Here is a 12,138-nt window from a genome sequence, read left to right on the forward strand (position 1 = left end):
TGAGGAATCTTTTATATATATAATTATTACATAGAGAAGGGAAAGGAGAGCTAGAAACATCACTGATTGGCTGCCTCCTGCACACCCCACACTGGGGATCGAGCCCTTTGACGGACAGGTGGGCCAGATGAGTCCTAAAGTCACAACTCGAAACACCCACATCCCCCTAAAATGGTTATGAGTCCTTTTGTTCTCCTATCATCCTCACCCCTGACCAGTGACTGTAGCCCATTAACTTCAAACGTGATAACTCTGTGTGCTCTTTAGAAATGCACTCTTAACATATAATTATTTTAAATGCCTAAATTATACTCAGTGGATGCTGTTTTTCTTCAGAAAAATGAGCCGGCGGACTTGCTGGGTGTGTACGATGTGCAGAGATGCATCGAAGAGGCTCCCTTCAAAGTAAGTAAGCTGTTACATTCGAAGGCCATGCTAAAGCATTTCACCGGGCGTCTATGACTTCAGCTGCTCTCTTAACACAGTTTGCTCAGAAAGTAAAACCTGCATTCACGCACGAGTGATTCCCCCAGAGGACCAATCATCTATTACACAAGGTTCCGTTTTCGTTATTCATGGTTCATACTTGAGAATTCGGCAAGTTAGATGTTTTTAGGGAGTCTATTATGAAAAAACGTTCTTAGATTTTTTTAAAGTTTTTTATCTGAAAATTAAATTATTTGATCCAAAATGTTCCTGGCTCAAATCCTCCAGCTGCAGAGTTCTGAAAATCTTCATCCCCAGGGGGAAGAGGTGAGACTAGGGTGAAACCAAATGCTTACCAAGCTCCCAAGTCTGCTTGACATTGGGGTGTGTGTTGGGGGTGGGGGGTTGTGACTGTATCAACATGGGAAGTGTAAGGCCTGAGGAAGGTACCAAACCATGTGATTGGATCTGCTCAGCTCAGAGAAGGCCTGGGTGGAGGGTCCCTGTTGGGCTAACCATGAGTGCCTAACCTAGCCCACATGGAGACCTCGGTTCTGGCCACAGCTTCTGGCACGCATGCTCATGCCCTGAAGCAGTAAAATGCCCCCAAATGTTTGCAAGCTATCGTGTGTGGGTGGAGGAGGCAGGAAGACGCCAAGCTCAGCGAGTTACAAGACCAGGTGCGGCTGCTGCAGTGACAGGCACGGTCAGCCTATCTGTCCAGAAGAAAGGGGGCAGGAGGGACACAAAAGAGAACTTTCCTTTAAAAATCTGAGTGGGTGCCCTCCCTGGTTTGGCTCTGTGGTCAGAGCACTGATCCCTAGACTGAAGGGCCACAGGTTCAATTCCGGTCAAGGTCACATACCTCATTTGTAGGCTCCATCCCTGGCCCTGGTCAGGGCCCCTGTGGGAGGCAACCAGTCGATGTCTCTCTCACGTTGATATTTCTCTTTCTCACTCTCTCTCTGTCTCTCCCCCTCCTTTCCACTCTCTCTAAAAATCAATGGGAAATAAATATCCTCGGGTGAGGATTAAAAAATCAGGGTGGGTGGAAGGGGCAAAGGTGTTTAGAACAGTTCTGATGAGGACACCCAGATGGCCATGGGACAGTGTAAAACTTGTGAGATACTAAGAAAAACTTACAAGCAAAAAATGGGTTTAAACCAAAAAGAGATGTAATTTCACAATTTTATCCGCAACCGTAATTTCTGCAATTATAATCTATCTCCATAAATCTCAGGAATGTGAGAGGCCAAAGACTTCTGTCCAACTATTAGCAACACCAAATTTTAAGCTAAACCGTGACAGTAATGGCAGGTGAGACCATGCTGGAGATTTTAGTCTCTCCTAAATGCCGGGAACGGGTAGGATGGGGAGAAGGCAGCAGACCCAGCCTAGCACTTGCCCATTTCCTCAGGTTGGCAGGGTTGTCTTAGGCAACCGCTTCTCTCAGGTTCTAATAAGAGAAAAGAACAATGAGTCAGATACATTTCATGGAAATGTGGCTTTTAAAGCAATCTTCACAGCAGAGCACTGCTAAGCCTCCGTGCTGATGCAAACAGTCCATCTAATACTGGCAAGAGGCCCCTAAAATTTTAGAAAACAAAACATATCTGACCTTTTTTTAAGGACTCCCAATAATTTTCCATGTTCTAGGTTATTTTTTAACCTCTTTAACTAATCTTCCTTCATGGTATCAGGTACCTGCTAAAGCCACTGGCTGTTCCATCAATACTAATTACTGGGCTAACTGGGCCAGAATTAGTCTGAGGGCAGTGGAAGCTCGTGTCCACAGCTATCTTTCAAGATATGCAGCTACTACAAACAGGGACCTTAAGAATGGGTCATAAGCTGAATGGCAGTGAACACGCTGAATATTTTAATAGAGAGAACGTAAGATTACTGATATGGAAGCATTGCCAAGTCACCTCAAAAGCCCACCCAAATGAACAGAAATAACATTGCCACCATGTGCCCACCATCCAGATATCATTGCTGACATGTACACATAAGGAACTGTTTGACATTGAAACGGGGACTCAGAACTGTTGGACATTGAAATTGGGACTCAAACATTTTTTGTTATTATATGTTTATTTCTAGTCTGCAGAGGCAAGATTTTTTAAAGGAAAGAAATGGGGGGGGGAGGGAAATAGATACAGAGGCAAAGAAGCATTGAACAGACTGTCAAACTACAGCAGGAAGGCAGGGGAGGTTGGGGGAGGGGCACTTTAAGAGATCAACCAAAGGACTTGTACGCATGCATATAAGCATAACCAATGGATACAAGACACTGGGGTGGGGGGGGGGGCAGGTAAAGGCATGTACTGGGGGGAAGGGGAAGCCGGGGGGAGGTCAATGGGGGAAAAAAAGGAGACATATGTACTATTTGTAATACTTCAAACAATTAAAAAAAATAAAAAAGAAAGAAATTTTTTAAAAAAGCCTTCAAGTCAGCATCTTTCACAGATACTTTCTAAATGATAAATGTTTTCTTTAAATACTGTTTAAGTGAAATGTAAGTTGACATGTTATTTGCAGCAATAAAATTAAACCCCTCAGCAAAATAATAGCAAATAATAGACAATATATCTATACATGAGATAACTTTATTATATGAACGCAATCAAATAGGGTACATGGATAAACTAAGATTCTATTAGATAAGCAGGCAAACACGTCGCTGCATACAATGCCTAACCCTTTACAAGCACTTTGGCAATTTGTACCGAGACCCTAAAAAAGGTGCATCTTTTGGCCCACTGGATCCCACTTCTGCTAACGTCCTAAGTAGTTACTCTAACTGTGAGGACGTGGCAAGCCTTACTCACAGCTGGGCCACGTTGAGTTTTAAGGGTGAAAATGGGAAATAAACTGTTTACTGGGAATTATGTAAACTATGAAATGCCCCTTGTAGAATACTCCTTAATCATGATAAATGGTAGGGAATATAAAAAATTATAAATTACAACACTATAAACTGTTATTAAGACAATTGTGAAGACATATAAAAAGGTCGTTATAATATATATATATATATATATATATATATATATATATATAATAAAAGGGCAATATGCTAATTAGACTGGATGTCATTCCAGACATCCTTCCAGGCGAAGCCCAGGTCCCAAGTGCCAGAGGGAAGCCAGTGCCGGCAGCCAGGGGAAGGAAGGCCTACTCTTACACCAATTTCATGCATCGGGCCTCTAATATATACATATGTATTTGTATATGTATATGTATATATGTATGTATACAAGGTGTCCCAAAAAATGTATACACACTTTTTTTCCTGTTAGCTCAATGATGTTTCTTTCTTTTCAGATTTAACCGATTGGAATTAATAATTATTCAAAGTGTGTATACATTTTTGGAACACCCTATATATATATTATGTGGAAACACCCACACACACATACACATAAGGTATACACAAACACACCAACATAGTATGATTACTTCTTGGTTAAAAACACACACACAACAAAAAGACTAAAAAGAAATACATCAAAATATTGACAGTGGTAATTTGGGAACAGGGATCTTACAGGACTACTAGAGGCCCGATGCACGAAATTCAGGCCAGAGTAGGCCTTCCTTCCCCCGGCTGTCGGCACCAGCTTCCCTCTGGCACCCGGGACCCAGGTTTCCCTCGCAGCCCCGGCTTCATCTGGAAGGTCGTCCGGAGGGACGTCCAGCCTAATTAGCATATTACGCTTTTATTATTATAGATAATTCTTTATCATTTAAAAAATGTATTTGATCACATTTTCACCTTTATAACACCTTTATAATTTTTACAACTTTAAGCATTTAGGAAGTAAAAATAAAATGGAAAAGATCATAGGAAGGCAAAACTCCCATCCAAAACCTCACACAGATGCCGTGTGATTATATTTTGGTGTTACTTTCAAGATAGTATCAAACCTTGAGAATGTTTTAGTGCAATGAGCGCCTCTTGTTTCTTTCCAAAGCCTTACTTTGGAGGAAGTGTCTCAGTGGGCCCAGTCTTTTGAGAAGTTGATGGCAACAAAATGTGAGTATCATGTATATGTCATCTTTGAATAATTAGTCGATTCCATTCTTGGGGAAAGGGAACCCTGGAGGATGACAGTGGACCCCCTTCTCGCCACCCTCTACGTGGCAACAGCCACAGTTAAAAAAGGAAATCCTGAAAATAGTCTGTCGTGTCAACCACGATTCCTTGGGCGTTAATTAAAACAAGATTAGTCACTGTGAATATTTATTCCTCACAAGTCTATGTGTAAAATCCCTTGGAAAATATGCTTAAATAGTAACGGACTGAAATACACTGCCTCACCATCGCAGGCTAAAGTTAGAATTTTTTTTTTTAATTAACAACTTGCTTTCTTCGTGCCTTCAAAAGTAGGAATACATTTGAGTCGTGATGTTCTAAAACGCCTCAGAGCTCATTTCTTAACTGGATTAGTGTTTCAGTGAAATGAGCCTTATACGGTTCTATGTAAGTCTCAGCATTCAGATGGTATAAATGCAAGATAACAGCAGCAGCCCTGACCGGTTTGGCTCAGTGGATAGAGCATCAGCCTGCAGACTGAAGGGTCCCAGGTTCGATTCCAGTCAAGGGCATGTACCTTGGTTGCGGGCACATCCCCAGTAGGGAGTGTGAAAGAGGCAGCTGATCGATGTTTCTCTCTCATTGATGTTTCTAACTCTCTATCCCTCTCCCTTCCTCTCTGTAAAAAAAGCAATAAAATATATTTTTTTTAAAAAAGATAACAGCAGCGGATATGAGGGCGATAAAGTCATGGGCTTAAAGCAAGAAATACGAAGAAGTACATGCACCCATGTGGGCAGTCAGTGCGTTTAGCAACCTTTTAGCAACGCCAACTGTCCATTCTGTGCAGGAATCCTAGGGATTCGGTGTGAAAATGGGTCTCATAAAGAAAAATCTCCACAGTGATAAAGCAGAAAGTACCCTGCGAAATTTGCAAGTGTGCAGATGATAGGAGATACTCCAAGCTTCCAAACATCAAAGTTTTTAGGGAAGAACTGTCTTCAAATTAACATGGAAATCGTAGTAAGTTTTTAAATGAATCTGAAAAGAACAAAATAGTCTGAGCTATTAGTCATCTCTTCACAATAAATATATGAGGATCACTGAAGACTTTTCCTGGAATGATGGTGAACCAAAACACCAAACTAGGCCCAAAAATACCATCACAGTGTTAGGTGTCCACTAAGAAGAAAAATGGGGGGAAATCCTATGGGTATTTCTGACGGCTAGGCCCAGTAAAACTAAAAAGATACAAAAATATGCCTTTGAAATGACAAGGAGGACAACTATCCCAGAAAACCCAAGGGTTCTTCATACTGGAAATGTCAAGACTGAAAAATAATCCAAATCCAAATCCAAATCTATAATGTCGGAAAGACAGAAAGAAGGCTTATACATATACTGATTGGCCAAAATCTCACAAGATGAGAACAGAGGTCGCCCACTGATATTTGAGCAAAGTGTGTTTAATATAAACAAAAAGAAGTTTAGTAAAGCTATAAGGCACGCCCTTGGATGACTCATCCAGCCCGGCCCTGCGTCCAGCAGACCTGCCAGGCCCCGGGGCCACTGGGGTGAACAAGGCCAAGGTCACTGTGCTCAGCTCCTGTGCTCCCCCTAGAGGGAGGAGAGAGACAACCAAGCAAACGAGTTAATAAATTAATTCCGGAAAGTGGCCAGGGCCTTGGACAGTAAAGCCAGGCCGCAGGACAAAGAAAGCCGGGCACGAGAGGGCGATCCACCTGGAGGCGTGGAGAACTGTCAGAGGGACAAAATGCGAGCCAAGCGCTGAACGAGGAGAAGCAGCCGGCCACGCTGGGGCCTGGGGCCGAGGCCAAGCAGCGGAGAACCCAGATCCAAAAGCCCTGAGCTGTCAGTGAGGTGAGCGCCTTGGAATAACCAAGGCGTTGGCCTGCCTGCGGGAGCCTGGGGCCTTCTAGGCGACAGGAATGACCTTAGAAGGCATCGATCGTTTCATTTTGGTCCAAATCATCCTGGGGCAGCCTGTACACTTGCCCCTTTCTCAGTCATCACAGCCCCTGCAGACAGCCGTGGCCATCCTAGGCGGGAACGTGTACGGTCATGCTGAGTGCTGTTCACGCCAGGGGACTGCACCGGCTGGGTGAGCACCTTCCTCCTTATGGTGGACAGTCAGCATCACTGAGAGACACCGTGGTCCCCTCGTGTGCATCCCGATGCGGAGGCAGAGCCCCCTCCCAGCTCCCGTCCCCTGGGGAGAGATCGTGCTGTGCAGTGTTGATTGGCAGCTCCCGGCTCATCCCTGCTGTTGCCATGGTTTCCTCCCCCAACCCTCCTATTATCCACAGCGTGCCTCAGCTTTTCCCACTTAGCACCTTCGTCTTCGCTCATTTCTCATGTCCTCTGTCCCCTTGCGGGGAACAAAAAACAACAACAACAGAACCTGGCCATTCAGAGACACCCCTCTTCCATGAGTACATTTTTTTTTTTTGTCTCGCTCTCAGAAAACCAACAAGTAACAGTGTGCCAAATATAATAATCCTCTGGTCTTTGGTGCTTTTCCTGGATGCTGAATAATTAGGCTCTGCTTCACTTTTCAAAACCTATGGGAGTCATTTTAAATGATAGAAGCAGGAGGGACACAGGGGCCAGAATGACAGGCATTTATCCACTGATTGGGCACCTGCTGTGTGTTGGACAGTGTGTGGGCTCTGGACACCAGCCCATAAAGAAAGTGCAGTCCTGCCCTAACCGGTTTGGCTCAGTGGATAGAGCATCGGCCTGCGGACTGAAGGGTCCCGGGTTCGATTCCGGTCAAGGGCATGTACCTGGGTTGCGGGCACATCCCCAGTAGGGGGCGTGCAGGAGGCAGCTGATCGATGTCTCTCTCCCATCGATGTTTCTAACTCTCTATCCCTCTCTCTTCCTCTCTGTAAAAAATCAATAAAATATATATTAAAAAAAAAAAAAAGAAAGTGCAGTCCCAGTTCCCAAAGGGTGTGCAGGTCAGGGTGTGCAGGTAAGGGTGTGCAGGTGAGGGTGTGCAGGTGAGGGTGTGCAGGTGAGGGTGTGCAGGTGAGAGTGTGCAGGTGAGGGTGTGCAGGTGAGAGTGTGCAGGTAAGGGTGTGCAGGTGAGGGTGTGCAGGTGAGGGTGTGCAGGTGGGGTGAGGGGGAGAGTGATGGATGTAAGCCAATAAATACAGTAGACTGCGGTATACAGTGAGACGTAATCAGAGTAAGTGTGTACTAGGTGCTCTGTGTCAACTGACAGGGACGTGGCAGGTTCAGAGAAATTTTCCCAGAAACTGAGATGCCTAAGCGCCTTTAAAGTCATCTTAAGGAAATAATTGGAGATGCAAAGATTTACGAACCAACATGTTCAATGTAGGATAATCTATAACTTAAAATGGGGAAGCAATCTACATAGTCAGTAACAGTGAGGTGAATCAGTATATCAGAGCTTAGCCCTGCAATGGACTATTATTTTTTGCCTTTTTTTTTTTTTTTTTTTTGCAGTGGACTATTAAAACGAAAAGGGAAAAAGTGTTTGCTACATGATATTAAATATTCAAAAGTGATACAAAATTGCTTTCACAGTTTAATACCAATAGGTTGACTTATGTGTGTATCTGTGTAAATAAATTAATAATAGTTAGACAGGAAGTTAAATATGAACAAAGGGTTCATAGAATAAAAGCAAATATAAAAATTGTTAATAATGGTTATCTTTTAGAAGTTTTCTATATTTAAAAACAACCCACAGTACTTTGAGCTACTTTTATCAAAACAGAGCAAAAAGACATGAGGAGAAAAGCCAGGAACGATTAATATCACAGAAGCCAACCCAGAGAATGTCAATAAAACAGAAGACTTGCTATAAAAACATTACCCAGAAGCTGGTAGAATTGTGGAATTCATTATCCCCGGTGGTGCTGACGGAAAATAAAAGGGATTTAAAACTGCTTTAGACACATTTCTGATGGAAGACGGAGGCACAGGCCACCTTGAGGATTCAATGATGGGGTGAGCTTGACCGCCCAGCAGAAAACAACCCTGGAAGAACAGGCGGGCCACTGTTCTGACTCAGCCCAGAGCAGTGTCAGGACCCCCGTCTGCATCGAGATCCCGGCACGTGTCACCCCGAAACACCAATTTCAGTGACTGCTTTAAAAAGAACATGCGGGAGAGTCCCCAGGCACCATGGTGGTGTTCAAGAAAAAGGCATACACTGTGCATGACACAGACCTCTTCCTTCCCTCTTCTCACTTTAATGCCGGCGTCTGTTGTTGATGCCTATTCACTTTCTCGAGCAGAATCACCCACGGTCTCTTGAGCGTAATACCCGGGAAGGAGCAGCTTTGAAAAGGTCAGAAAGGGCTCCATGGCCGGACGTGAAAAGGCTTGTAACTCACTTGTGTGTGTCAATAGAAATGCTAGACTGAGCCATTCCGTGCTGACTTTAAGAATTGCTCAGATTCCTGGAATACTTTTAATACATTTGCGTTTTCAGCCGCTAACTGGGGTAACGTGTACACATTAGCCTAATGAAGACGGGATTCTGTAGAACATGCCGTCATCAGACCTGAAATATCAGACGGGTTCCTGTCCACATCAGCTTTCACCAGGCTATCATACAGTAACACACGGCATTAGCATCCCAGTAATTCGCAGGCAGGTTCTGGAATGAAAATCTCTAAACATTCTACTATACAATTAAGCTAAACACGAATATAAACGCAAATTTGGGATACAAAATCATTGGTTTCCAAATCCCCTCCCTACCCCCATCCACTCATCACTCAAACCATACAAGTAGCTGGTTAACTCTCATTCCAGGATCTGCAGATTTTATCTGGCATCTCATAGTTTTCCCCTTTCATAGCTCATTTCTTTATTTCAGGGTCCTTACTTCCCGTTCCTGATGAAACAGTCAAAATTCCTCTGAGTACAAAATAGATCAAGTTGCTTTTTGTTTGTTAACATAAAACGCTGTTTCTTCTGATACACAGTGGAAATTATGGGCTTCCAGCTTCACATGTTAAACCAGAAATGGTTTGCCTATCCATTCAGCTATTTCTTCACCAGGAGCACCAACTGCTATATTTAAGAGGAAGGGAGGGAGAGATACAAGCATCAATGATGAGACAGAATCACTGATCAGCTGCCTCCTGCACGCCCCCTACTGGGGATCGAGCACACAACCCAGGCATGTGCCCGGACTGGGAATCGAACTGTGATCTCGTGGTTCATAGGTCGACACTCAACCACTGAGCCACACCGGCTGGACCAGACTTTATTTTTACATTGCATTATCTGTTTTTCATAGTTGTTAATGATTTTGACCCAGAAAAATAAGTGATGTCTCCATTACTTTTAGATGGGCCGGCTGTCTATACGGCATACCTGAAACTGGAGCACAGCGATGAAAATATCCAATTCTGGATGGCCTGTGAGACCTACAAGAAAATCGCCTTTCGATGGAGCAGAATTTCTCGGGCGAAGAAGCTTTACAAGATCTACATCCAGCCACAGTCCCCTAGAGAGGTACCTAGCCAACGGTGACCCTGAATGGAAATCAGGGTGTTCATGTCTGCTAACCAGGCACACAGAGGTGCCGGGTTCTTTACCTCCAAGGGTGCTGTAAAGTCGGGGTTGTTCACCTCATTTTATAGATAAGAATCCTGAGAGTCAGAGAAGTACACTGACTTGCCCAGTGGCACGCAGAGGTAAAGTGGGGAAATCGGGATTCAAAGTTAGGTCAATGTGGCTCCCAAGCCTCTCCTTATTAAATGATTTTAATTCCCTAGGAGAGTGATTTACAAAGAATTGGCTTTGCTAGAAGGAACTACGGTTACCATCAATAGACACGCTGATATCCCCGGTGGTGCTGGGCAAAGTCTGTGCCTCCCCCTCCCCGCTCACCTGAACTTAAAACCAGCAAAGCCAGCAAATCTCACATCGATATCACTTCCCATCATGTACCTCTGCCTGAAGAAAACACAGTCATGAGGGAAACAGACACACTGAGACTCCTCCTGGTGGGGAGACAATGGGGAACGAGAATTCTGATCAGGCGGACAAGGGGGGAGGATGGTAGATGACATTCCTCTCACCCAGGACAGCCCTACCTTTGAGGACTTGTTCCTTAAAACTCTCATCTGGAAAATACTTTGGTTTACTGAAATGACCACTTCTCTATTTCTCCACTTCTCTTCGCCTTCTTCCCATTTCGGGGCAGAGTCCAATAAATCAACATTCATGCCTATTAAGGAAGGCAAAGTTTAAAATAGCACCAATTCCCTTTCTTCCTCGGGGAAGACCTCCATCTGGTAAACTTCCTTGTTTGTAGACACCACCAGCAAACCACTTGCACCCTCGCAAGTAAGCAATGGTTTCTGCGATTTCCGGGTCTTGGGCCTCGTGTTATTTTTATCTGGGATGTGGAGGTGGATGTTTACTTTTAAAGAAGCCAAGAGGTTACCTCCTATGTCTTTTGAGATACCAACGAAACTGCAAACAAAATAACCCTAGTCCACTGCAAAGGAGAGGGGGGGGATACATTAAACCCTTGCACTATCTTTCCGCCTTTAATCCCGCCCATTGCTGCAATTTCACTTTTCAGATTAACATTGACAGTTCGACAAGAGAAACCATCATCAGGAACATTCAAGAACCCACTCAAACATGCTTTGAAGAGGCTCAAAAAATCGTGTATATGCACATGGAGAGAGACTCATACCCCAGGTTTCTCAAGTCGGAGATGTATCAAAAACTTCTGGAGAGTATTCAGCCCAATGACAATTCCTGACGACCACTCAAAAGCTTAAACTGAAGGCAGTCTACTGAAAGTATTGGCTTTGTTCTTCTAACTTACACACACACAGTGAAAACAGAGTAGGAATAAAGTACAAGGAAAGGAACTACAAACTGAGTTCTAGTTCCCAAAGGGAAACAGATCTCCAAAGGGATGGACTGTAGAACTCTGATCACATGACTAATACACTTTATGGCATACCTAAGTAGTGCTCCGAAAAAGGACGGTCTTTCTTCACAATGCCAATATTATAACATTTTTACTGTGGTCATCAACTAATGGAAGTTTTCTTATTAATGAAATTTTGTTGTCACAATATACAGATTAGTCCTTCAAAGGTTGTAGCTGTATGAGTTGTGTCTCTAGCAGAATGTAACATTTCGATAGAGTGCTCTTAACAATGTTAATTAATAGATAAACTTAGTACCCACAGTACAATCGTGGTATGCCATGAGTGATACCAAAAAGATGGGTTCTTTCCCTGGCTGGTGTGGCTCAGTTGGTTGGACATCGTCCTGTGCACCAAAAAGTTTCTGGTTCAATTCCTGGTCAGGGCACATGCCCGGGTGTGGGCTCAATCCCCAGGAGGGTGAGTGCAGGAGGCAGCCAATCAATGTTTCTCTCTCACTTTGATGTTTCTATTTTTCTGTCCCTGTCCCTTCCTTTCTCTCTAAAAAGCAATAAGAAGTATTTTTTAAAGATGGATTCTTGAGAAATGTTTTACCTGTAAAATTTTCCTTCTATTATGCTCTTAACTGAATTTCTATGTTGCATATATCTTCTACGTGTGAAAAATTCCTGATGATTCGAAGCTGTTAAAAATGTATTAATGTCTTCCTGTAGTTCTATACTTTTATTAGTAGAAGGGTAGAAAATTTAG

At 43.6% G+C, this 12,138-nt stretch overlaps 1 protein-coding gene across 1 annotated transcript; it reads left to right on the forward strand.

The window, feature by feature from the left end:
- Nucleotides 1–340: 340 nt before the first annotated feature.
- Nucleotides 341–11,252, forward strand: RGS13 (regulator of G protein signaling 13; the record flags this gene model as incomplete). The annotated part of the gene is made up of 4 exons (XM_080651098.1): nucleotides 341–405; nucleotides 4,404–4,465; nucleotides 9,822–9,988; nucleotides 11,067–11,252. 4 exons carry the CDS (start codon nucleotides 341–343, stop codon nucleotides 11,250–11,252), a joined length of 480 nt encoding a protein of 159 aa, XP_080507224.1.
- Between the last annotated feature and the right edge of the window lie 886 nt (nucleotides 11,253–12,138).

Source organism: Plecotus auritus, assembly GCF_963455305.1.
Source record: "Plecotus auritus genome assembly, chromosome: 14".
Classification (NCBI taxonomy): Eukaryota; Metazoa; Chordata; class Mammalia; order Chiroptera; family Vespertilionidae; genus Plecotus; species Plecotus auritus.